Source organism: Nasonia vitripennis, chromosome 3 (genome assembly GCF_009193385.2).
Source record: "Nasonia vitripennis strain AsymCx chromosome 3, Nvit_psr_1.1, whole genome shotgun sequence".
Lineage (NCBI taxonomy): Eukaryota > Metazoa > Arthropoda > Insecta > Hymenoptera > Pteromalidae > Nasonia > Nasonia vitripennis.
In genome coordinates, this window is record NC_045759.1 from 8,182,832 (window position 1) to 8,209,930 (window position 27,099).

At 38.3% G+C, this 27,099-nt stretch overlaps 6 protein-coding genes across 8 annotated transcripts; 2 read left to right on the top strand and 4 right to left on the bottom strand.

Annotated features, from left to right (window-relative positions):
• Nucleotides 1-17: 17 nt before the first annotated feature.
• On the bottom strand, nt 18-3,192 carry LOC100117537 (rRNA 2'-O-methyltransferase fibrillarin). The gene is made up of 5 exons (XM_001605673.5): nt 3,041-3,192; nt 1,933-2,306; nt 1,513-1,689; nt 1,002-1,247; nt 18-752 (listed from the first exon to the last, which is right to left on the bottom strand). The coding sequence occupies exons 1-5, from the start codon at nt 3,051-3,053 to the stop codon at nt 582-584; spliced, it is 981 nt and encodes a 326-aa protein (XP_001605723.1). The 5' UTR covers nt 3,054-3,192; the 3' UTR covers nt 18-581.
• Nucleotides 3,193-3,502: 310 nt separating this feature from the next.
• Nucleotides 3,503-7,509, top strand: LOC100121723 (general transcription and DNA repair factor IIH helicase subunit XPD). Its single transcript, XM_001605283.6, has 13 exons — nt 3,503-3,643; nt 4,047-4,146; nt 4,217-4,471; nt 4,550-4,783; nt 4,860-4,983; nt 5,063-5,159; nt 5,236-5,369; nt 5,444-5,973; nt 6,050-6,225; nt 6,299-6,578; nt 6,654-6,764; nt 6,837-6,935; nt 7,022-7,509. The coding sequence occupies exons 1-13, from the start codon at nt 3,639-3,641 to the stop codon at nt 7,154-7,156; spliced, it is 2,280 nt and encodes a 759-aa protein (XP_001605333.2). The 5' UTR covers nt 3,503-3,638; the 3' UTR covers nt 7,157-7,509.
• LOC100121708 (tubulin-specific chaperone E) lies at nt 7,271-10,191 on the bottom strand. 2 transcript variants are annotated; one of them, XM_001605271.6, is made up of 8 exons: nt 10,000-10,191; nt 9,273-9,452; nt 8,786-9,175; nt 8,420-8,701; nt 8,218-8,347; nt 7,848-8,136; nt 7,557-7,771; nt 7,271-7,464 (listed from the first exon to the last, which is right to left on the bottom strand). In XM_001605271.6, exons 2-8 carry the CDS (start codon nt 9,449-9,451, stop codon nt 7,372-7,374), a joined length of 1,578 nt encoding a protein of 525 aa, XP_001605321.1. In that variant the 5' UTR covers nt 9,452; nt 10,000-10,191; the 3' UTR covers nt 7,271-7,371. The 2 variants fall into 2 exon arrangements, with proteins under 2 accessions (XP_001605321.1, XP_008213471.1); XM_008215249.3 differs by lacking the exon at nt 10,000-10,191 and adding an exon at nt 9,880-9,954.
• A 469-nt stretch (nt 10,192-10,660) lies between these two features.
• On the bottom strand, nt 10,661-23,667 carry LOC100121691 (probable ATP-dependent RNA helicase DHX35). The gene is made up of 11 exons (XM_001605252.6): nt 23,487-23,667; nt 23,010-23,224; nt 14,000-14,179; nt 12,856-12,996; nt 12,403-12,730; nt 12,178-12,324; nt 11,964-12,105; nt 11,600-11,886; nt 11,182-11,487; nt 10,959-11,112; nt 10,661-10,878 (listed from the first exon to the last, which is right to left on the bottom strand). The coding sequence occupies exons 1-11, from the start codon at nt 23,515-23,517 to the stop codon at nt 10,752-10,754; spliced, it is 2,058 nt and encodes a 685-aa protein (XP_001605302.1). The 5' UTR covers nt 23,518-23,667; the 3' UTR covers nt 10,661-10,751.
• LOC107980947 (ceramide phosphoethanolamine synthase) lies at nt 17,483-23,073 on the bottom strand. The gene is made up of 2 exons (XM_016984507.3): nt 23,010-23,073; nt 17,483-22,165 (listed from the first exon to the last, which is right to left on the bottom strand). The coding sequence occupies exon 2, from the start codon at nt 20,391-20,393 to the stop codon at nt 19,305-19,307; it is 1,089 nt and encodes a 362-aa protein (XP_016839996.1). The 5' UTR covers nt 20,394-22,165; nt 23,010-23,073; the 3' UTR covers nt 17,483-19,304.
• LOC100677796 (glutamate receptor U1-like) lies at nt 23,645-27,073 on the top strand. Of its 2 annotated transcripts, XM_008215241.3 has the most exons (9): nt 23,645-23,736; nt 23,889-24,692; nt 24,773-25,257; nt 25,315-25,641; nt 25,716-25,881; nt 25,946-26,154; nt 26,212-26,301; nt 26,393-26,553; nt 26,646-27,073. In XM_008215241.3, the coding sequence occupies exons 2-9, from the start codon at nt 24,512-24,514 to the stop codon at nt 26,941-26,943; spliced, it is 1,917 nt and encodes a 638-aa protein (XP_008213463.1). In that variant the 5' UTR covers nt 23,645-23,736; nt 23,889-24,511; the 3' UTR covers nt 26,944-27,073. The 2 variants fall into 2 exon arrangements, with proteins under 2 accessions (XP_008213463.1, XP_032454504.1); XM_032598613.1 differs by having other exon boundaries at nt 23,656-24,692.
• Nucleotides 27,074-27,099: the final 26 nt, after the last annotated feature.

Consider the following 27,099-nt stretch of genomic DNA (forward strand, 5'->3'; position numbering starts at 1 on the left):
TAAAGTACTCAATAAAGTAAGGTTTTTTGATGGAAATACTTTCACTTAGTTTTTATTTCATGAAAGAATATATAAGAATTTGTTTTATAAATGAAAATCTTAATGCAAAAGAAGGTTTGCGTGTGAGCGAATAACAAAAACGCACTCGCGCGCCACGCGGCAACTATAGATCGTTCGCTCACTTTGAATACTTATTCGAACAACATAACAATCGTATAAGTCTGATATTTATAAAATTAGATACATGTATGCAGTAGTCTGTTTTATGGAATCGACATCTCGTAAAAAATAGGATTGGAACTACTGCCTTATCTCTCATTACAGAATATTTTGTGTATAATTTTTTTCTTACAAAATCTACAAAAAAAAAACACAAGTTATACGCCTCTGACTTTCGTTAGCCTAACGACAGTTTTAATTAAAAACGATGGTCTAGCACAAGAGTGTCTACTTTTTTTCATTACATCATTTGTTGTACTAACAAAACTATAAAAGGACACTCCTCGTCTGCTTTCTTTTTTTCTTATAAAAAAGTTTATGTATGTAGTATATTAAGTTCGAGGTTTATATGATCACAAGCGTTACGCAGCCTTTTTGGCCGGCGGCCTGAAAACGCCGACAACCACGGCGTGATCTCTCTCATAAGGTTCCAGGGTGATCTGTTCTTGAGGTTTCAGTTTGTCAGCAACGAGCTTCTTCACCTCCGCGGCGAAGACAGCTTCTGGCTGCGCTGTCGAGTCTATACAACTGGCCTGTAATGCAAAAATATTGTTTAAAATAACTATCTTAATTATTTTTACTTAAACATTTAAACAAAATAGAAGAAATGTGCGCAACAGGCTTTTAGAGAAAATAAGAGAAAAATTAATAAATTCCATATAAGAATACCCATTGCAGATTACTTTTGCATAACTGTTCCACTGAGTTTAACATAATTGCTTAACCCAGCTCTACTGTATGCTTAATACGTCGAATATTAACCATATGAGTAGAATAGTTACCTTAATTGAAATAACAAAATGACCTCCATTCTTGAGGAAATATTGTGAATTCAAAGCGACGATTCTGGCTTGATCAGGCTGTGCAACATCTGCGAAAACTGTGTCTACCATACCAACTAACATCCTGTATTTGTGTGGATGTCTGGCATCTTCAATAATGGGAATAATGTTCGTTCGTTTTTTGGCTACATTTATTAGATCTCTTCCTGACCTATGTGAAAATTCCACGGCATATACAAGACCCTCCTGAAATAGTATAAAGTTTTTGTTGATAAACCAAGTTTGTAAAACTAAATATTAAAATTGTGTAGTAGTTATAAAACAATGTATGACTGTCATTAAATGTAAAGATTAGATAAACTAAAAATTTGCAAAGTAAACAACAATCAATTAATTTTGCAGGGCTTCGACACCAAACTGATAAAGTACACCAGCTTGGCTCTAATGCCTGCATATGGAACAAAGCGAAGGCATTAATTGCAATTTTAAATAAAAAAAAAACTAAACTTACAGGTCCAACAATATCTGCAACATGAGAAACAGTAGTACCAGAGGCAGCGCCGAGGTACAAAACCTTGCTGCCTGGAGGCATGTGAATTTGGTCCACGCCACCCAGAATGGCAGCTGCAAGTTTCGATCTGAATGGATTCCAGACTCTGTATTCAACCTTTTCTCCATTTTCCGGTCCCTGTACAAAAATACAGCAATTAGGAACATGACACATTATATCACATTAGAAATTGAAGTTTAATAAAAAATGGTTGTGCGCAGCAAACTTCATAAACAAAATATGAGAAATTCATTTTGCTAATACACATCTACTGCAAAATACTTTTGCATAACTGTTCCACTGATTTGAACGTGTTTGTTCAGACCAGCTCTACTGTATGCGTTTGTTAAGAAAAAATTTGAACATAAAATTAAATTTTACCTCAACACTGATTCTCTTCTCTCCATAGACTTCAGATCCAGGTACTAAATTCAGAGTGACCAGAGCATCTTCTTTTCCTCTGGCAATAAACACTCCCTCGTGACGATGGGGCTCAATGACAACTGTTTTGCCACCCTTGAATCCACCACCACCTCCTCTACCTCCTCGGCCACCTCCTCCACGGCCACCTCCACGACCTCTTGGGGTGCCACCACCACGTCCACCACCGCCAAATCCACCTCTGCCACCACCACCAAATCCACCTCTGCCACCTCCTCCACGTCCTCCAAAGCCTCCTCTATCTCCTCCACGGCCACCACCTCTGCCGCGACCTCTAAATCCTCCACCATCTCCACCGCCACGAGGTGAAAATCCTAGAAAGAACAAATATATTTTAATGGAGAAAATCAAATGACATATTCGAAGGTTAAATATTTGAAGTAATAATATTGGTTTGTATGCTCTCGTTCACCGGTATAATACTTAGCATGTAAACAAGATAGCATACCCAGAAATGCTAAGAAGTACACTACCTCATCGACATACCTATATTACCCCATGATTAAACAAGTAGCAAAATTGATTTTGCAAAGCTTCCGACACCAACCTGATGAAGTATATCAGCTTGGCTCTAATAGTTTGCATTAATACTTCTCAATCTGATTGTATTTATTTTCTCTACATAGATGTAACTGAGAAATATTAAAATAAGTCAATTCCGAATAAAATGATTTTCTACAAAAAGACTAATCGCATAAACATGAAATTTCACCAAGTAAAATACAAAAACAGACGAATTGACGATGATTGTCACCGACCCACGTGACAAACCACGCATTGCAGTTTATACCCTTACACTGACATAAATGTTTGTTTACATCTATCTCAAAACAAAACAAATAAATTGCGCTTTCAGAAAACAACAAAATTACGCACTATCAACAAGTTTTTCATTGTTAAAATCAACAAATAGTCGAAAAATTAAGGTTAGGAGCCAACGCGGCATGGGCTGCGCCTCATGCCTCGTGACTCCAAAATAACAAATAGTATGTTTACAAATAGAAATTGAATGAAAATAATGAAAATTGAAAAAATCGACGAATCTTACCTGGTTTACCCATGATTTGTCACGTTCCCTTTGGCAAAATGTTTAAATTAATAAAGTTGCGACGCAAATAGCACACGCGGAACACGTGTGCGCGACCGCGTTGAGGAGCTGAGAAAAACCATGTTGCGGAGCGTCGCTAGAATTTCCTCACTTCCGTTGATGCGCTGGTGGCGATCTCTGTTGGCTGTATTGCTTCGACTTATCTCGATATTCAAGTTTCATATCGGTGTTTTTACTGTCTTGATGTAATTAAACTACAAAATATCAACTTATTCTGATTAACTAGTACTAGTTATTTTTAGTCGAATATTGGTTAGGTTAAAGCTCGTATAATTCATCTGTATTTCTGATGTCTACAATGCAATGGGATAATGCACCGAAGCGGAAGTCGACGTTCGATACTTTTGCACAAATCCTCGCATCTCTTTTGGTAAGGTAGGTGCCTTGAATTTGAAGATTGGAAACAAATCAGGAGTAGGCAGTAGGCACAAGTGCAACAGTTGCATGTCCTTGTGTTATTGTGCCGGTAAACGAATAATTGTCAAAAAACTGTACGGTGAAAAGGACTAGCTGTTATCGTTGGCACTAATGCTATAATATGAAGTAAATATTATCATATTTTGATAATTGATTTTCCAATCAAACTAATGCGTTTATTCTTATTCGCTAGTTATTTTTAGAGGTTATTATTTACGTTGCAATAAGAGACAATTGTTAATAAACGCTATATACAGCAAAAGATTTTTTGCGCACAAAATTTACAGAGCTTCTACTATTTATGTAGTTTTTTATATTGCCCTTTTACTGTATAATATTCCATACTTCTATTGTAAAATTTTCAGAATAAAATTAAATTTGTTTATAAATTTAATAAAATGGTATAAATTTAATGACAATGGAGCAATATATTGTTGTTATTAAAAAACTGTTATTAAAGTCACATTTTACTTATAAGCCATCTTTATTTTATTGAATATAATTTAATACCTTTACCTTTATATTGCAGGATAAGTGTTGATGGTTTATTAGTATATTTCCCGTACGATTACATATATCCTGAGCAATATGCATACATGCTGGATCTTAAACGAGGACTCGATGCAAAGGTTGTGATTCTACACAGAAGTTTTATTTAATTTAATTTTTGAATGATTTTTTCAATCATAATATTTGCAGGGTCACTGCCTTTTGGAGATGCCCTCGGGTACGGGTAAAACGATAACACTGCTGTCTCTAATTGTCGCCTACATGCTAGAACATCCTCATCAAGTAACAAAACTTATTTATTGCTCACGTACTGTACCTGAAATTGAAAAGGTCATAGAGGAATTGAAGAAGTTAATAGACTATTATGAAAAAGAAACCAAGGTTTTACCAAAAATTATTGGTTTGGTACTTAGTTCAAGAAAGAACATGTGTATTCATCCAGAGGTAAAGAACTTTTCATCAATATATTTCTTGAATGTGTTCAGATAAACCTAATTCATTTTATTGCACACTGATTTTTAGGTCAGTAAAGAGAGGGAAGGTAAAATTGTAGATAGTCAGTGTCATGCTCTCACAGCTTCTTATGTGAGAGAAAGGCATAATTACGACGAATCCACGCCAGTTTGTGGCTTCTATGAGACATTTGACATAGAAGGACGAGAAATGATGATGCCACCTGGTATATATTCCATAGATGATATGAAAGAATATGGCAAAGATAGAAATTGGTGTCCTTACTTTCTTGCTCGATACACGGTAGAAAAAAAATACTTGATATATCTGTTGTTACAAGTAACATAAAAATTTAATTATTTTATTTCAATTGTTTTAGATAATGCATGCACAAATAATCGTCTACAGTTATCACTATTTGCTTGATCCAAAAATAGCAGAAGCAGTATCAAAGGAACTGGCCAAAAGTTCAGTTGTAGTCTTTGATGAAGCTCACAATATTGGTTAGTTATTATTATGATACTTGGACAAATTTTTAATATGTGTAAAAACTTACAAACAGTAATATTTGTTCTATTATAGATAATGTATGCATAGATTCAATGAGTGTCAAACTAAATCGCAGAACAATGGAAAAAAGTTGTGCAAATTTAAGTCTACTGGAAAAGACTGTTGCAGAGTAAGTTAAAAAAAAAATTGTTAATTACTGTAGATAAGCGATTGAAAAAAGTTAATAAAAAAGACTGAATTCTTAGAATGAAAGAAGATGATGCAAATAAACTAAAAGACGAATACAATAAACTAGTAGAAGGGCTAAAAGATGCGCAAGTTGCTCGAGAGACTGATGTAGTATTAGCTAATCCGGTTTTACCAAACGAAGTCTTAGAAGGTATGCATCAAATACAATTTTTATATTTAATCCCGGAAATTTGAATGATAAATTTGTATCTTTTTTTTTCGCAGACGTTGTACCAGGTAACATCCGCAAAGCCGAACACTTTGTCGGTTTCCTCAAGCGTTTCGTCGAGTACCTGAAAATGCGTCTACGAATCCAACACGTCGTTCAAGAAACACCAGTGACGTTTTTGCGCGACGTCCAAGCGAAAATTTGCATCGAACGTAAACCCTTGCGTTTCTGCGCTGAACGCCTTGCCTCACTTCTTCGGACTATGGAAATCACGGACCTTACCGATTTCTCACCTCTTATTCTCGTAACACATCTTGCAACGCTTGTAGCTACTTATACCAAAGGTTTCACGATTATCATCGAGCCATTTGACGACAAAGCACCTACAGTACATAATCCCATACTGTACTTCTCATGCCTGGATTCGTCGATCGCGATGAAACCGATCTTCGACAGGTTTCAATCGGTCGTAATCACATCGGGTACTCTCTCACCACTGGACATGTATCCGAAGATTCTGAACTTTCATCCTGTTATCATGTCTTCGTTCACAATGACTCTAGCGAGGCCTTGCCTACTTCCAATGGTAAATATTTTGTTGGATTATTTATTATTTAAAAAAAAACATAAAGTTATAAGTATTTGCAATAATTTGTTGCCAGATAGTTTCAAAAGGCAACGATCAAGTTGCGATATCTTCAAAGTACGAGACTCGAGAAGACGTTGCAGTGATAAGGAATTACGGGCAATTGCTGGTCGAATTTGCTGCTAATGTTCCTGATGGCATCGTTTGCTTTTTTACTTCGTACTTGTACATGGAATCAGTCGTAGCTGCTTGGTACAAAACTTTTTCAATGCATTTTTGTATGAATTTGTATTTCTATTGGTTGCTCACTCATCTATATTTTCAGGTATGATCAAGGTATACTGGATCAGATTCAAAGGTACAAACTCATATTTATTGAGACGCAAGACGCGGCCGAAACCAGCCTGGCTTTGTACTACTACAACAAAGCGTGTGATAATGGTCGAGGCGCCGTTTTGTTATCAGTTGCGAGAGGAAAAGTTTCCGAGGGTGTAGATTTTGATCATCATCTCGGAAGAGCTGTGCTCATGTTCGGTATACCCTATGTTTACACACAATCCCGAATTTTGAAGGCACGTCTGGAGTATTTAAGAGACCAGTTTCAGGTATTTAGGTTTTATCTTTGGAAAGTACTGTACAACAATGCAAAAAGTTATTTATAATTATAATTAATCTTACAGATTAAAGAAAACGACTTTTTAACATTTGATGCTATGAGACACGCAGCTCAATGTGTCGGTCGTGCCATCAGAGGAAAAACCGATTATGGTATTATGGTTTTTGCGGATAAGGTAATTCAATTATATCTGATACATTTTATCTTCTTCATGAATTCAGTACAATTGTAAAAAAATTTTCTGTAGAGATTTTCTCGAATCGACAAGAAAAGCAAGTTGCCTAAATGGATTCAAGAGTATCTTACAGATAATCTTTGTAATCTGTCTACAGAAGAAGCAATACAGGTAAAGAATTCATATTATCAAGATTTCGATTTTTTCGGTGTAGTTTTCTTTAATTTCTTTTAAATAAATTTAATTTTATTCGTTAGATATGCAAAAGATGGTTACGTCAGATGGCCCAACCATTCTCGAGAGAAGATCAACTAGGACTCTCGTTATTAACACTAGAACAACTACAAAATAGAGAACAAGCAAAAATTGAAGAGCAGGCTCAACAAAATTAGTCGATCTACAGTTTGTGAGGTATACAAAAATAACTTAACGGTAATTGAAGTTTTGGACAACAGAAATAGGTTGTATACTATTTGTCTGTAAGGTAAAAAATGTTGAACAAATGATTGCGTTGAAAAAAGTTTAATAACAAAGTACGGCAGCGAATTATTAACATTAACAGTGTAAAAAATACAGTTATATCTATAAATACTATATTAATTTAATATCACCAGCGCACGAGGATTAGATCACCTTCATCGATGAGGTAATAGCTTAGTTCTTGTAGTGGCTTGTCCAGCGGTATTTCGTCTTCGGAAACCTGTGTAAAATTTTACGTGACCATTAAAACAAAGTTTTTTATACAGTATTTTTTATTATTTATCCAAAAACTAGCAATACTTGTAAACTTACATTAGGCCGGACGAAAGAGAGCGTCGGAATTTTACCGTTAATTCTAAACAGTCTTTGAACAATACCCATTAGCTTTTGTACATCCATGTTTTTCAGTAATTTCTTTTTTATGCTTTTAATATTCGGATTATCTGGACACACAAACTCTACAGTTATAACATTTGACGATAGTTGGGTACTTTTTGTTGATTCTGAAGTGTCCGGCACTCCGTATTCTGAAACAATTTTACTTATTTAGGAAAAAATTTATTTTTCCAATCATAAAATAGATAGAAACCTTTTGAAACCTACTCTCTACTAATGCAGGGAATCGTGGATGATTTGTGATGAATTCTTTCCTCTTTAAAATGTCCTGCTCAGAACTTCTCCATCCTGAGGCAAATAATTTCAAATAGTCATATTCCGCTCCTCGCCTTTCCGATGGTATGATTTCTGTTCCATTAAAATATTGCAAGGCTGATATTCTGGCTATCACTAATTGTATTCCTGTCTGTACGTTTTGCTCTTTTAAAACTGGATTTTCACGAAATTTCAAATCTTGTAGTCTGTGAAGTTTTTCCAACTCACTTATAGATCGCCACTAAACACGTTAATAACAAAATTATAATTACTATGCTTTTGATTTATTCACTTTGTGTATGCATGTATTTATAATACTTACGTCTCGTATATTGTTATTAGATATGTGTAACTGAGTTAAATTAGGAAACAGATGAGATTTATCAGTGGGTTCAGTGGTAGGAAATCTAATATCTTCAATTTTGTTTGAGTTTAAATTAAGACCCTTTAAACTGCAAGTAAATGATGATATTTGTTATTAATTTTTGCATGACAACAGAAAAATTTCAAGGATTGTTACTGACCATGGCAGTATGCCCAATTTCAAAACTTCATTCCAATTAGAGATAAGATTATGTTCCAAGGATAATTCAGTCAATTTCATAATATTCAAACTTTCTTCTACTCCACTTATAGTTTCAATGTTGTTATAAGATACTATAAGTTCCTGAATAGATGGAAATGCTTTGAGACATTGCATTACTGCCGGCCAATCATACTTCATTCGTCCCATAGTTAAATGCCTTAATACTGGAAAGGCATGTGCATATATTTCCATTCCATTTTCAACCGGTAAGTGGTTGTCGCTGAAAGTTTATTGTGATAAACATTTACATGAACTTAATTTTCTTTAAATTAAAATTAAATTATAATGCATGGAGTTCTTTTACCTGACATTTAATTGCTGTAAAATCTGCAATTCTGTACAAATCTCAGCCACTACCTTCCAAGAATTTATCAAATTATGCGATAAATCTAGCTCTTCAATCATTGAGCATAGGGCAGCCAATTCACCTGGATAGCCTGCACTACTTATACACTGGGCTTGCATACACACTATTTTTAGTTGGTCAAATTTACTCTGTTTTTTGTTAACCTTAGAAAATCCAACCATTTCTACAAATGGCGCATTGATAGATTTTTGAACACTGGCTATAGAGTCCCTATCAATGCCAGCTAGTTCGTCGTCTATATAGCCATATCGAACTTTAATGGCTTCAGGGCACGATATTCCAAAATTGGCTTTGCCAGGACGAATAAAGGAGCCTGAGGTAGGATGCCTGGAAGTATAGAATTGTTTAAAATATTTTAAATATAATTCTTTGAAAAGATTGTAAGTAATTCAAAAGATCATTTGTTGAAATGCATACAACTCACCAAGTCTCAAAGTATTTTAATCCTTCATATGTACCATTGTGCTTTCCTCTGCTGGGATCATCCCAGTCAATGCCTAACCATTGTCCCTTTGTGTTACCCACTGTTCCAACATATTTCACAGTACCTATGTGACCTTCACAGTCAACTCGGCAGCCAATACAGTTTCTATCTTCTACCATTCTATAAGAAAAACATTTAAATTCAAAGACTTATTTTTACCTGTAAAAAAAAGCAAAGAGAGCTCTACTTTTTGGAGTTTTTTCAAAGCTTTATTTAACACAATAATTGTCGCAAAACTAATAGTAAAGTAAATAGTCTATAAAAATCAGTATTGTTTTTCATACAGACTATTCATTCTTGATAAAATATGATTATTTCTTGCCCAATAAATTAAAAAATAAATCGTTTTAAAGCCAAAAAAAGAAAGTTTGATGACAAACACAAAATGGAGCAGCAATGGTCTAGATTCAAGTATACGATACTAAAAGTACCGAAATATAGATTGTTTATTTAATATAAACACAACATTGACAATAAATAACCGATTAGAACACTATTTTATGTAAATAAACAACTTTAAAGAACCCGAAGCGGTAAAGAACCTAACCTCAACAAAGCAAACTCCAAAACTGTCACAACACAAAAAGTGCACACATCGAATTAGAATAAAACTGCAAAAAACCAAAGGCGCCTGCAAAAAAAATTAACGTCGATCGAAGGTACTTACGCAGTAAACTAGTTCCTTTCTAAAAAATCGACTAACGGAATAAAAAGTCATAAATGGATATAATTTGAGATGAGAGTTACACCACCACCGTCCGACATCGTCATATGTCGAGTCGACACTGTCGTATTCCGACATGACATACACACAGAACTGACTGCGGCATTTGTGTATACCTGTGTTACGTCCGTGTATCGCACAATATAGTGATATAGCGCACGTGTAATACGAGTTTACTATTTCTCCATTGATCATTACAAAAACGACACGTGCGCGCGAATGTATACATATATAGTCATGTACAGGAAATATCAAATGATCAAGCCGTCGAGGTGTGAAGTTTTTATGTATAGTACAGGGAAGGATAAATATTATTCAGTATTTAAAGAGACGCCCGAAGTGTATATATTTAATATATTGTATTAAGTACGATTTGAAATAACAATATATTAAGCTATTTAGAAAAAAAAAAATATTAACTCTTTCTGTGTGCGCTTTTCAATAAAATTTTTAGCATCAATTCCTGAAACTCGCCGGTCAATAAATCAATTTATCGATTGAAAAATAAAATTCTTTAATTAAAAAGTATTTATAGCCATTTCAAATTACTGCTTCCCTCATTTCTTGAAAATTAGGATCGATAAGTTCTCAATAAGTACACTCATTGGAAGTAAAAATAAGTTATGTTTAATGTCCAAGTCTTATGTGTATATGTATAAATTTCAGAAGACAACACAATTCCAATACATTGTCTTTCACGTTTGGTCGATCGCAGTCCTTTGATAGAAGTGCGGCGCCAACTCTACAAGCCATTCAGGCCTGATGACAGTCAACTCTCGCATATACGTTTTGTTCGTCTGCACTACTTCGCCAAAAAGTACCCTGTGAACAGAAAAACATTATAAGTCTTTTACAAAACGATACCATCGTAATACCGAGAAATCGAAACTTTTAATACGAACCACTGAGGCTGTTCCAAAGTATACAGGCAACTATTCGGATGAATGTGCAGATCTTTGCCGCCTCTCACGGTCTTGTAAACACCGCTGTAGTGCAAGTAAGCCGCGTAAGGAAAGAGTCCAGCAGTTATGCATTTGAGTAACAGCTCGACGTTACCTGCAAATCAGCGTGTCATCGTTAGAATCATCACTCCTAAGAATTAACGAAATGAAATCAGAAACTTACCTAAGCACGAAGACAGCGGTATTTTTAGCTTCTTTATCAATTTCCGCATTTGCGTGCGGATCTCCGTGGCCCTCTTAATGGCCTTGCTGTTAATGAAATACTTCTGACACCAGCTGTTGGTCTTGTATTTCTCGTAAGCCGTGTAGACATTGAGTAGAGTCATCAAGTCGCCCTCCTCGACTTCGAACATGCGATGGGCCACGCGCGCCTTTATCGCCGCTTGTCCACTGTTAGGTCTCACGAATACGTTCTGGACTTGGAGCATCGCCAGAATCGTCGTTATTTCGTTCGAGCAGCCCATTTCGCCTTTATCGACAGGACAAACAGAATTATTAATCCGCGATTTGTGCTTCTATTTTTAGCGATCGACGCTGAATTCTCAACGCTGTGTCACGCGAAGCAGAAAAAAAGTTATTACCGGAAGCAATGAGGCACTTCGCGAAGACAGGATCCAACGGTATTTCCGCCATGGTCATGCCCACGGGATCGGTGAGCTCGCCGTCGTTGTCGATGGCTCCAAGAGCGTAGAGCAGCTCCACGGCTGAGAGTAAGCTTTTACTGGGCGGCGACGATGGAAAATTGAATCTCACGACGTTGTCGATGCCCAGAGCCTTGAGTTGAAGTACCGCAGGGGCGAGATCGGCTCGCTGCATCTCCGGAGGTGTCGAGGCGATCAGATCGTTGTAAGCTTCCTCGGTGTAAAGTCTGCGTTAAGATTAGAATCTCTGTGTAGTCGCGGATGCGGTCGTTGAGTATCGTTATTACATAGCAAGGCTAGTTACCTGTAGGCTTTTCCAGATCTCACTCGACCAGCTCGACCGGCTCTTTGGTCAGCGGAAGCTTTCGATACCGGAGCTACTATGAGGCTGTTGGTGTGCGTTTCGATGTCGAACCATGGGAGCTTCACAAATCCGCAATCGATTACTGAAAATAGTACCTCTTTGTAAAAATTGTTTTCTTTTTGTAATACAGAGATGAGTTAAATAGTCTGCTCACCGTAAACTACGTTGGGAATGGTGATCGAAGTTTCGGCAATGTTGGTAGCGACAACGATCTTCCTACTGTCGTTCGGAGTTCTCCAGAAGACTTTGAGCTGTTCGTTGTTCGGCAGCGAGCCGTACATCGGCAGAGGCATCAGCTTCACTATCGAAATAACAAGCTAGAATATTTTAAAAAATCGTTCACCTTTCTTTGTACAAAAAAAAAAACTGCAATACTAACTTTTTCCCTCCTTGACGACCTTGGCATGTTCGTTGAGCAGCGATACAGCCCTGTCGACCTCCTCCATACCGGTGAGAAAAGCCAGTATGTCACCGGGTGCCTCGGAATCGTTGATTTTTAGAGCCGTCTCGACGACCGCCTGAACGTAATCGGCCACTGGTTCGGCTGAGTAATAGATATCGATCGGATACAGTCGACCCTCGACACTCAAGATCGTCGCCGTGTCCTCGTCGCGGTTTTGACTCGCTGAATTCGTGTTGAAAAAGTCGCGTAGCTCCTCGGCGTCTACTGTAGCTGACGAGACTATCAGTCGTAGGCTCTTTCGTTTCTGAAATTTTTAGCACGTTTTAGGATATACCTATATACCATTGAATGTAATTCAATCTTTTTATTCAACTTCGTAAACAAACGTTATCGCATCAATGCAAACAACGACTCTGTACGATTACGTACTCTGAGTATTTTCTTGAGCAGACCCATTATGATGTCAGTCAGCATTGTTCTCTCGTGCACCTCGTCCAGAATTATCACGCTGTAGCTCGTCAGTAGCGGATCGCCCATCATCTCTCGGAGCAGAATTCCTTCCGTCAGGTACTGAAAATACAAAAAGGAACGTGACTCGGTGTAATGATGATTTTGCGTGTATCGCTACGATTACGTAAAAACGCATGTATATGGAGACTTAATCTTTTGCCATACAAAATCTTGATTTGGAAAACTATTGATTATAAGAGAAATAGGGCAAATGCGTGATTTACATCAGTCAGTATGGGAGTTAAACGTTTGCCGCCGACTGTTTGCGTATGCGCATGTAAATCGATATTAAAATTGCGGGCAAACGTCAATTTGCGCGCGTATTTCGTCGCCTTACTTATATTCGAATACACTATTACTGTATAGTTAGTATAGTTATATGCTCTCGGAACTACTTAATAATACTAACGGAGTCAGAGGTTACTCGCAAAGCTGCGAAAAGTCGCCTACGCTGATTTTATTGTGAACTTGTGGGATTATTATTATCTCTTGGTCTTCGAACCCGCCGTTTAACTGACGTAAAAATGAAAATTTGCACGTCGATTGTTCGCGTAGAATGAAATCATAGATGGTTTATGGCCTTCTTAAAGCAATACGATCATAAATCACACCTTGAATAAAATTAAGAACGAACCGATGATGTTGATACTGAAAATAGGATCGGGATGCACTATTGCAGCTATATAGGCGACATTCGAATGCAGTGCATATATAGCTAGTGCAAATGCATCGCATATTACAACAAAATTGAACTATACATTTTTATATGGGTCGTTAAATATTTTTACACGCTTATCAATTGTGATACGATATTTGACCAAAATATCGCTCGTCCGCGATAAGCAGTGATAATACACGATTTGAACTTCCCCCCATTAGATCATCCACGTATTTACATTAACAGGAAAAACGCGAAGAACCGTACGTCATACCCTTATCAATACGGATACGGCTGAATTTAAAAGAATTTAGAAACTAATTGCCTTATCATCTTCCGATGGTAAAACCACGACGGATGAGAGACGACAGCTCGTAAAAGCGTAACAATAGCGACTTAACCCACCTTAATCTTGGTCGTCTCGTCAGTGCAGTCGTCGAAGCGTATCGCGTAGCCGACATCGGCGCCCAGTATGCAGTTACGCTCATCGGCTACGCGACTCGCCAGGGACGTAGCCGCGACCCTTCGTGGCTCTGTTATGCCCACGATCTTCCCATTCGCTGTCCATCCCGCCTCCACCAGATACTGTAATCAGAGAAATGCGAATAATTCAAATTTTTATTATGTAACACCATCACAAATGCGATGATAATGTAAAAGAGATTAATGAATTATTATATTTTCTTTAATTTTCAATGACGTGTGTCAAATGCCGATTACGATCGGTTTTCTCATCGCGTATTGGTATATGGAATGATTAGACTTTAATGTTTCTAATGACAGGCGGACATTAAGCCAACGCACAATCGTATATCGTGCAATTAATCTTAACGTCTGATTAGAGATTGAAGAAAAATACATGTACAGCAAACGTCGCAGTTGTATAGCAGCTCGAAATTCAATTAATCGAGATTAATATTCATGCGCTAGCCCAGAACCTATACGTCTATGCTATATAGTTCGGAGCGTTTCCTAATACGGCCACACCCGCACGCGGCTGCCGGTCGAATAAACTTGTTATTCCTATACAAGCGATGACTGATCGCGTATAGTCGAAAAATCCATTGTCGCTTATTTTCCCTTGCTTTTGTCAACGTTTCACTCATCGGTACGTGCATGCGTGCACATACATTTGAATTTTCTTTTATTCCCACGGGTGACTAGTTTATCTTCGAAAAAAGAAAAACTCTGTACATTGCGCGATTTCACGTGCTTTTCTATCGCCTTCGAATTGTGTCGAGCGGAAGTCAGTGGAGTGACAATTTTCAGCGATAATCGCTGAACCGAGCGTTATTTTTTACCGCCTTTTCCAAACCATTCGAATTATACGATTATTACAGCGGTAAAGGAAAAAATAATAGTTCATCAGCTAAAAGCTTCGTTCTCGCATTTCTCTCTATCTCTCGCGGATAAATATTTACACTAGTATGAGTCGGCGATTGACCGACGCTTTTGCGCGCCAAGTACGAATGTGTATTATGGATACAAAGTCCGTGTAATACCGACAACATTTACACTAGGCCAGCCCTGAACCACATAACCGCAAGAGCCAATGACGCGTATACCGATGATGCACAAAGCTGCGACACGCTCATGTGGTAGTGTAAAAAAAAAAAAAATCAGCAGGAAAAGTGCTAGAAAATGAAAAGCGTGTGAACACGCGGCTATTTTTATTGTTTTATTATCCTGAGCGACGCTGTGAGGTCGCGAGGAGCGTTATATTGTTCTTCGGAACATAAACGGGCAGCTAATGCGCTCGACGCGGTTTATTAGGTGAGAATAATCTATAGGATTAATGTTTTGTGAAAATTTGTTTTCGACGATAAACCTGTGTGTCATTGAGCGTAATTCTTGGCAATGAAATTGTTATCGCGATGATGATAATGAAAAAATTCTATGCACATATGGGCTTCCCCCATTTAGCTTCTATATAATCGATCAAACGTACCTGTAGTGTACTTCATAGATCCATAAAGAAAGCAAAGCCCTCGAAAGACAGACACGTGCGTCTGTCTGTATACATATATGCATACTCTTGTAGTTAATATACACGTGTGTACGCTCGACTCGCATATTGTAAAAGTCAAACGAGCGCCGAGTCTTTTTCTCTTCCATCGCGAGTCCGCGTGTTTTAATAGTGTCGTGTGCGCTGCTCTGGTGATTAATCTATATATTGGATTATTATCGCGACGCAAAAAGGGCAATAACGACGTGAAATCAGCTTACGCCATAAGGCTAAACGTGCGCCGATGCGGCGCGAAATACTCGATTTGAAAGTGTCCATCGTGTGTATAACCGGTGCGGAGCTTTCACTGCTTATAGGAAGTCGTAAAAATTGACGGGCTGATGTCTGATATCCGCTGTATGTGTGTACATGTATATAGAATACTTGATTTTGCAAAATATACAAAATTGTTGGAAGCGATGCGAAAAAAAGGTTGACTTGAATTCTTTATTAAAGATAAATACGATGAATATTCATCGCTTGATTTTCATATCTCGAAAGTAGCGTGTTTTGTCTGCTGATTATTGGGAGACAATATTTAATTAATTAAATGCGCAGCTGGGATTCATAATAGAATTAATTCAGTTTTTAAATGAAATCATTTAAGAATAAGAGAATCGTTTATTGCCGTGAATTTAAAAAACTTTAACTATAGTGGCGTTTAAATTATTATCGTAAAACACCCGATACTAATCAAGTTATGGGAGACAATTGTTCTCAGGGTTACTCCAATTCCAGCATTCTGACTAGTTTTGTGTTGCACCCGAAGAAAAATAACGCATATAGAAGTGTAATCAGTCGATGTTTATCTTCACGTGCGTCATCTTACTTGGCTTTTATTATAATTATAACAAAAGTGAATATCTTGATTCTTGGGGAAACAACAAGTTTCCTGGTAACGCTGATAAGGGCTAAAGCTAAACTTGTAGATTAGCCGTTTTTACGCTTGGCGATATCGACATCTGCGTTGTTATACTTTATTTAGAAAAAGAGTCATCGTAGAGATAACAATACATTTTTTTTTGGCAAAGCGTATTGCAATATTTGAGTTGTCATGAAAGTCAAGGTGGGTAACGTTTCTAATAAACAAAATAAAATAACATAATATAGTTTAAGATATGGTGTACACATAGATACATTGTTATCTCTAAATATAAATGTATTTTATGAAAATCTTGATTTCAAGGGGATCAAGTGCTAGTGTGCCCAACAATACTTCGATGTAGAATAGAGATAAATGCAGTACACGTGTTGCGAGTAGTTGATGGTAATCATATTTTCAAGGTTTGGTTTTTCATAATTTAAAAATCTTCGTCGCAAAATTGCTACTGAACATGAAAATTTGAAGACTATCGACGATTCCTTCAACAATCGATCTTCAATAACACACTACCTCAAAATGAGATCGATCGAATTATCTATAAATTATATACCATGTATATGTATTATGGAATTTCAATAGAACGGCGTTTAATTTTCACAAAGTGGATAGATTTTTTTTCAACACTTGCAAAATAAACCTTTCATTTTACTTATCTCTTTGTTCTACTTTGACGGCAATACGTATTATCGCGTTCAAAATACAACCTCCGGTTCACAGCGCACACCTATACAGAAATTAGTCCATAGTTATTGGTCGGCTATTATCACAAATCTATACTCGTGTATTTTTAAAAGTATAGCTATAGTTTTAATATGTACTCTACAATGGAGCGATGTTATCGTATGCGGAGATCACTTGGAAAATTAAGAACATTTCTTCAATAATCGATTTCATTTTTTTATTTATAATGCTTAAAAATAAGTGAAGCAAAAAATGGGGTAAAGTGGCAAAGATAACGTCAGGTATATATACGTGCAAGATAATAATGAATATGAGAAGCTGTTCGTAGAAAAGCTGGTTTATTCAGTTTATAAAAAATACGAATTACAAAAAGCGTATGCATTAAAAATATATGTATTTCAGCTTTACATCGAGTTTCATTACCTGCGCACATTTTTCCTCTGATACACCCTTGACATTCATATAGGTGCTTGTTATTTTCTCGCCCAATTTTCTAACAAGTTCTTTTTCTTTTTGCATAAATTTATAATCTTAAACTTAATAAAACAAGAATTAAAGATAATTTAAAACTCTCATCAGCGAACCAAAATATAATTATATAATTATTATATTTCAAAATTGGTTCTGCTTTCGTTCGACTTTATAATCAGACGCATTTATAAATATAGAGGCAAAAAATTCGCATATCACGAAGAAAAAGTGAACGATCAACCACAACCGTTATAAATCTGTCTTATATCCTAATACACACTTCATTCGGTACACGCCATACCCTATCATTAGTATAAACCAATGCGATTACGATCACACGTTTGCTATAATATAATAGTCGCTGCACACATCGCAAAACCATATAATTAAATACGCTGAAGAAGACAAGAAAACGCAGATTAGTATAAATCGGTGATCGATATTCACACGCGGTCGTGTGGAAAAAACAAACCGAGATTTAGTTGACACGTGAGCTAATTCTCTTCGCTGCAACGCCACAAATCACGCACACGCACGCAACATCGTCGTCTATTTTCGTACGGTTGTCTAAAGGAAGAAAAAAGAAAAAAATCGAAGAATAACGCGCCGGAAAAAAGGGAGCATGGCCGCGCAGCTTTATATTTGCCGCGACTTTATGCTCTACAATTATATATGTGTATGTGTATTCTATAGAAGCATACGAAATATATAGATATATATATGTGTGTGTGCGTGTGTGTGTGGCGCGCGCGCGTGTGTGTATGTGCTTCGACCCTCCAAAATAGCGCATTACGTCAGGATCATTAGGTATACATTCCCGTGAGGCACATCTGTGAAAAATATATATGAATCATACCACACGAGCGCGGCAAAATCGAACGATGCTCATAATCGCGCATCAGGCGACTATTGGGTGGGAGAGAGAGTTCAGTTTTTGTACCTCGACGGGTGTCTCCCGAGATTAAACTTTTGTGATGAAATCCCCGGACGATTTAGCGCTGATGCGCAAGAGCAGCGGCGTTATTTTTTTTTTTTTTTATTGATTCTGATGATAATTCATCGCGTTTTACGTGTACTTTAGGTCGATTATACTGTAATCGATCGTTTCTTATAAAAATATATATCATAGGTCGCTACGTATCCATTTACGTGTTAATAACAGTCGAGTGCAGTTGTTTTTCTTTGCATCAAACAATGAGTAATTGCTTTTATTTATTGCGCACTTCGCGATTTCGTGGTGATGAAATTTTCGGTGCACTATACGTGAAAATAAAAAATCAGTGGTCAACGTCGTTGTTTGCGTTAATATATATATATATATATATATATATTTCATATCGGTAAAATAGATTTATATTATAAAAACGTTGTACAAGCTCAGACATGACGTATCGTTATTTCGAAAAATGCTGTATAACACGCGGCGTATATTAACTTTATAAAATTCACTCGGTCACAAAAAAATTGACTTTCACAGCCTTATGAATTCGTGAAATACACAATGTATGGACAATCGATATTTCGGTGATGAGGTGCATACTGCAAAAGTCTGCAGTGGAACGTCTGCGGATAGGAGAAGTGTAGAATCCATTTATAAAAATAGAAAAACTGGTTTTACATTTTTCAGCTGCTTACGATCAACTTTCACGGAGTTTTCACATACACGCGACTTACAAGCTATTAGTAGTGAAGTTTTGCATCTCGTTCGATCTCATCATGATTCCGGTGGATCCCTTCAGCACATATGCATAAGACTCGAGGAAATGAAATTCTGTTAAGTAGACAACAATCAGCGGTATGATGTAACCGAACCATCTGAGTACCCTCATGTACTCCCACAGTCGATCTAGGAATATAGCTATGAGCAAGTAATCCATTGCTGTATGGAAATTAATGAGCCTCCAAGTGACGGTGACTATCCAAAAGAATCCAGATCTCATGATTTCACTCTGTCTTATGTAAAGTTCCTCCTTCATGATAGGCAGAGAGCTGTCATCCGTTTCCAGAAGATCCTGATACAATGAAATGTACCTGTTCCATCCGATAGAAGCAATCATGAGATGTCCAGCTACTAGGAGAATGTTTCGCACTACTGCTCTGAAGCGCAGCCTTTTGTAGATTATTTCTGTGTTAGTTTCTTGACTCTCTACGCAAGGATAAATTTTGCGTAGCTTTTCATATCCCCTGCGAGGTGGATTCCTCTTGAGGAAGAAGAAGACTCCGACCATCAGAGCTATGCATCCCAATGCATCGCAGATTCCATCTATCCAGTAACCAGCAGAGCCCACATCAGAGCGCTCTCCAGTTATATGCTTTCTTCTCCTGGCTACATGTCCATCCAAATCATCCAGCCAAGTTCTAAATTCAAATAACAGGACACCCCATCTTCGATCGGCTAAAGAGCTGCTGGCTACGCAGTGTCCAGCTAACATTGCCACTAGCACATGGAATGCACTGATCATGTTGGGAGTTATCCATAGCCAGGTGGTACTAATGCCCAACATACGATCTATCACTGCTGCAAGAGGACTGAGAATATACAAATTCGGATAGTCCAATAGCAGAGCTTTCACTGTCACCACGCAAAATGGATCCACATCACATGGAACTTTGCTTTTGTAAGTCTTCTCTGACTTAACCGGTCTGATGGAGTAATTTTGCATACGACTGTAGAGCAAATAATCCATGAAAATCAAGAAACAGCTAAAAGCCATCAATGAAACGAGCAGAACTCGGGCAGACTGAGGTGGAAGCCACATCTTGCTCTTCTTTATTAGTAATTTATCAGTCCACAAATTTGTATGGATACAAATTGAAGAAAATTTCAATAGCAGATGTCAATCTTCAATCAGCTTCTCATAAGTATGTTATACCCTCTTGTAAAATATCACTTTAATACTGCAGGCATTCCCTTAAAATTACCAATGCCATGTATCAGCTAAGCATCGTTATAAAATACACCACACATAAGTCAGCGGAACATGCTACTGTTCCATACGTTAGTACAGCTTAACTGCCCTGTCATCACAAACTGTTTAATAAAGGCAAGACGATTACTGCAGGAACGTTGAATATTTAAATTTAGAATCACTATCCGCCGTGCAACGAACGAATCACACTTCTCAAAAAAGAATCACGAGTGTGGTATAAAAGCGTATAAAATCACACGTGCCTCTTCCTAATCAGTACACAGTGGTCGAAAATCAGCGACGGCAGATCGGAGCGAGAAGAAGGACAGGAAGAAGAGGAAGAGAAGTATCACGCAAACACCGTGTATAGTAGTCAGTCGCTGACTCAAGGCACACGGCTCCTTTCTCCATGCCTGGCTTTTACTGATGTAGTATACGCCGGATCAAGGTCAGTAAACTCCGATCACAACAATGAGTCTCGCCGATCTCTTCTCGCCTCTTCGGACATCAGCTGCTTCGCTCGCATATTGTTTACGTCGTGGTATATATATTAACAAACGAGCAGATGTATATACACATGTGCAGTGGATGATGAAATACGGTATATGTGCTGAGGTGTTTGCGAGCAACTGCGACGAATGCCGATCGCCGACTAAACTATCCGAGAGCGGCGGCTTTCGAAAGTCTACTGAGCGTCCCGCCGCGCGCTGTCTCTCTCTCTCTCTCTCTCTCTCCCTCTCGTTTTCGCGAAACAGCGCACACGCGCACGACTCGTGATGCGTGTATATACCTATATCTATATCTGTAATTCCACTACTACTACGACGGAGGCTATGAGTTTTTACAGCTGAACGAACGTCGGCGTGCAAAAATGATCATCAACAGGCGAGTTTTTCTTTCTCCCACCGTGCGACCATGAGCCCTTCAATGCGGGCGCCGCACTTGATGCAGCAAACAAGTTTATAATATGCGGGACCCAGGGGGGGAAATTTAACTCTGTGTATATACTTAGTGTAGCTCTCCTGAGATGCTCTGGTATGTCTCGTGCGCATACGCTTATTTTATGCTTTTTTGAGACCGGCTGCTGATGCGTCTTCGTATTCGATTTTCTTGAGCTGCACCAACTTCATCTGATGTATGGCTTGAAAAATTCTACACAAAATCTTTTGCACTGCGCGTACGTATAAGAAGTAGACCACTTGACAAAATCAACGTATAATGAAAGATAAGAGAATACTTTGCTCATGCGTGTTCACGTCATCTTGATATACTTCAAAATAATCAGAAAAATATATGTATAAAGTTGAAGAAAAATGCCGTTCTGTCGCAGATAACATACAGACAATGAGGATAAAAAAAGATATAATTTACGATTTCTTACAGTCTTCTCAAGGCTGTGCGAATGATTGTTAACGATGAGCTTCGCTAATAAAATGCTGCGTGAAAGATGTAGATGTGGGATTATGCGATTTTCGACTACTTGTATGCTTAAAGTTTCTGTGATGAATGAATGGAACGAGTAAGTGCCGAAGAGCCTTGAGTTCACCAGAAGTAGAATTTTGATAGCCAGTTGGTGATGGTCATGAAAGGGTAGATGAATTTTCAGAAATTCCCATTAATTCCTAGAATAATAGCATACGAAATCAATTCGGCTTTTTCGAAGGAATCGGCACGTGTGGCTTGACGCAAAAAATAAACAACTACTTCGAGTTTCCGGCTTTGGACTATTTTCGGAAATTCGTCAGGCTCCAAGTACTTATTACTCGTCACGACGATTTATACATTTTTGTAATACAGAGTTTACTTTACAATAGAAGAGAAAAGAACACAGCCGGATTTCAATTCTTATTTCGGCTAACTTAAAAAACAAAAGAACGAAAAATAGAACGATGACGTCAACGCGAAAATACCTCCTCCTCCTGTTCTCCGATGGCGCGACACATATCACGTTTTTTCCTAAAATTCCCACAGTAAATACAAATGAGTTCGTGAGAGTCGTTTTGTTTATGCACAAAAATAAAGCAACAACGTTTTACGAGCATAATATAGTCGTGCTTTTATATTTGTAGACTGTATGAATAATGTGCTCCATGACCCATAATTTTACAGCCGAAACTATCTGAATTATTGGAGCGGCGCCAATCGATGTCGGGATCGTGTGAGATCGTTAAATGGAAGATGTATACCTTCGAGAAAATAATATTCATCCTCGTTTGCATTCGAAATTGTTTTTACCATTTTCGATTATCCATATGCTGTACCTAAATATTTTTCGCGGAATTTTCGCGCTGATGGTAAAACGGTAAGATCTTGTGACACATTTATTTACACTAGTCATTTGTATCATATGAGTAAAATTATTTGCAAGTAAAGAGAAATTCTTATAACATGTTTGAAATTCATGATTAATTTAACAAAAATAATAAGTAATAATAACTATGTGAAAGTACAAAAAATGTTATTTACCTGAGGTATTTGAGTGCTCTTTCCACATCCTGTTTCTCCAACCAGCACAAGAGTTTGAAACTTTTCCAACAGGTAAATAATGTGACTTCGTACTTTGTAAATTGGCAGTCGCTTTCTTTGTAAATCAAGGGCTAGCGAGTGATTGGCATTGTAGACAAATTGCGTAGACACATGTGCATCGATGTCAGCTTTATCTTCTTGCCAGGTATTTTCTCCTGCAAAACGTTTTGGAAATAATTGATGATTATGAAAAGTAACACTAAAAGTTTTGTTTTTACTTTGAACTTTAACAAAAGACTACTTCAGTTATACATAGGTCTTATAGTTGGGTCTAACATTTAATGATGCATAATAAATAAACACATCTGTATATAAGGACGATTCTTGTATGAATAATTTATAATCAATTGTTTGTAAACAAAACCGGGGGAAATCTGACCATAACCTCAAATAACGTAAACAATACAAAACACTAACCTGGCGCTAGAAATCTTGGTTTTCCACTCATCCCCTCGTTTATGGAGAAAGTGCTTATGACATAATTAATCACCGCACCATATGATTATGAACAAAAATACTTCTGCAAAATAAATGTAATCTCGAGTACTGTTTTTTTACAAACACGACATAAATAAATAGCATTTCAGGTTACGCAACTGAAGAAGCCGGCATGATAATGTCCGCGCAGTTGGTCGCACTGAGCGAGCGATCGATGACTGATTGCGCGGTAAATATGAAAATTAAATTTTTTCATTTTAATCGTAACAATTAAGTTACTAATATACAATATAATTTGTATAAGGAAATATCTTTGGTATTTGATATTTGTTGTATACTATTCAACCGGTTTGATGAATAAATCATTTATGTTTGACGCAGGTTTCTAGTAACCCAGATCGAGTCAAACTATAATACGTAGGTATGTATCTACAAAAATAGGGTTGATACATACCGGATGATGTGGGCATGACGTAGCAAAATTATACTTGAGTGTCGCTCAGCACTGGCCATGAATGTATGCCACAGACGTTTTTCCCCGCACGTGTATTCCGCATACATGAACTATGATATTTCGAAAATGTTGAAGTTGAATAGTCATTCCAGAAATCATAATTTCTCGTTAAAAATATAATTTTTTATTTGCCCTTTCTTAACAAAAAAAAAAACAAAAAAACATACGTTTACAATCCAAACTCAGCGCTTATTATACATGAGAACTGAAGCAAAAACAAGAACAGAAATCGAGTAAAATAATTCCAAACAAATCTCTGAAAACAAAATAAATAAATCACCCCCCGATCAATCAAGTGTGAAAAAATATGAAAGGCAAGAAGGGCAAACAATCCTCGATCAAATGCGAGCGATCCCTTCGTCACACATGAAAATGAATTATTCACGAAATACCAACAACAGACGTCGTCGACACGTCGGGCTCTCTATCGTGTGAACCAAAGCGTTTCTCGCTGCTCGAGCGCCGAAAAAGTTCCTATTCTGCGTCGAACATGTTGCTCTCTACAGCGGTGTTTTTACCAATCTTGGCTCTTTTGCTAACGATCGATAGTTTGGAAGTCGTCGGTGACATCGAGTACGACGAGTACAAGGAGTACGTCCTGCTGGTCTCGGACGTCCAGGAACATTACAAGGCTTCCAGTGTTATCCTCATCTACGCCGGTGACGACGAGAGTGAGTATACTTTTCACGAAAAGATAAGCGCGGCATAAAAGCAGCTAAGCTTACTCGTTACATTCTTCAAAATGTCAAAGGCATCCACACAACGACGCTGATGATGCGCCTGACCCGCGAGTTCTCCTCCAAGTTCGTCCTCTCCCTGACTCTGAACTACACCGACCTGACCCATCACTACGACCACTACCGTACCCGGATAGTGCGTCCTTTATTCGTCGTCTTCCTCAACTCAGCCTCGGAGATCCGCATGTTCCAGAAGGTGACCCGCCGCTCCGAGATATCCTATCCGTTCTGGCTGGTGATCTTCGCCAAGCCGACGCTGCGCATCTGCTACGAGCCCACCGAGAACTACTTCAACGTCGCCTTCGACACGGAGATGATGGTCAAGTGTCACGGTGACCCGATCCTCAGGGAGTGGTACTCGCTCAAGGAGGACAGCATCACGGTTCACGATCTGGCCCACTGGGACCTCATCGGCAGGCTGCAACCGAAGACTACCAAGTCTCTTTACGAAAGAAGACATACCCTGGCTGGAAAGAACCTACGCATCGCCACGGTCAAGGTTCGGTATCTCATTATTTTCTTTGTCGCCGTTGATCACTAACCGAAAGCCCACCAGGATTCCCCGTTCATAGCAGCTCAACAGGGTCCGCTGAGCGGACTCTTCGCCACGATTCTGCAAGAACTGAGCTCGACCCTGAACTTCTCGATGACGATCGCTTACAAGGAAGTCAGTTACGGGATCTACAACGAATCGACCGGGGGGTGGACTGGTGGGATCGGAAGACTCGCCAGGAAGGACGTGGACCTTGGCGTCGCCGAGTTTACCATGACAGCTCAGAGACTGGACAGCGTGGATTTCACCCTGCCGATCATGCTCTCGAGGAATCAGCTCTACATGAGGCAACCAGATGGCTCTGCGCTTCAGTGGTCGGCTTATTTCAGGGTGAGCTAGGGTATTGATTTTTCGCTGCGATTTGCTCAATCGACCAAATTTCGACTCGACGCTTCGTTTATCAGGTCTACACGATCGACAGCTGGATCGCGCTGCAGGGGATGACTGCACTGACGTGGCTCGTAATCACGTACATGAGGCTGTTGATAAGGGAGAAACCCATACCGCCTAATCACTTTTCCGAAAATTATCTCTCCATCTGGGGAATATACTGCCAACAGGGTCTACCAGGTATAGCGCTTCTTGTGGCCATTCTAAGAGGCGAATGTTAATATTAAAAAATACGTACACACAGAGTTTCCGAGCGCATCTCCCATGAGGATAGCCTACTTCACGATTCTCGTCTCGGCCGTTATCTTGCTGGCTGTTTACTCGGCTTGTCTGATTAGCTACCTCACCGTCACCAGTCCAAGTCTGCCGTTTTCCAATCTTGACGAATTCGCCAAAGACGGAACTTACAAGCTGATCGCCTTTCAGCAAAGCGCCGATTACGATCTGTTCGCGGTAAGCTTTCTTTTATTCATCAGCGTTTTCACGTGAATGATTTTATCGTCTTTTCAGACTTCGAAAGACTTAGTACTAAAGCGGATGATGAAGCAGATGCTCAATCGCGAATATCTACCCCGAACCATGATGGCTGGCTTCAGGAAGGTACACGCATCATTTATCATCCGAACGAGCTGACATAATAGTTGGAAAAGTACACGAAAGAAAGTTTCGATTGTTTTTTTCTTTTTTTCAGGCTTGCGAGAACAAGATCGCGTTCTACGCGACCGAAGCCGTGAAGACTCAAATCAGCGCGCGAATCCCCTGCGACTTGGTTTATCTGGAGTCGGGGAGGATCGATAGCCTGGGTATGACGTTGACGAAGAGGAGCCAGTACACGGGTGTGATTAACTATCAGTAAGTCCATCCAACTCGTTTTTCTTCTCTCGAATCACTTCGATATCAATCAGAGTTAAAGATGAAGAAACGAATCGTTTTTACGTCTTCAGTCTGCAGAAATTCAAAGACGTCGGCATAATGAACCGACTGCGCTCTCGAGTCTACATGAAGGTCACCCCTTCGGACAACAAGTACAATCCGGTGAATGTACGCGGCATCGTGACGATATTGCTGATAATTGGGATCGGTGTCGTCGTCAGTATTATCATACTTATTGTCGAGATACTGATCTATCGTCTTCACAAAGGCAGGGAAAACCAGAAGCTCATGTCCACATGCAAGAACCAGATCGTCGTCACCAAGAATGCACTGATCAGTCGTGAGAATAAAATCGCTATATATAGATAATACATATGTAGGGTTTTTAACTTGTAATTTTGTTATACATATATCTATAACTCGTTCCGGAAGTTATGCTTGTTCTGTTGTATTGAGCTTTCAATAAAATGTCGATTTCAGCAACTCTAATTAAAAATAATTAGAAATGTATATAATAAATTTGTG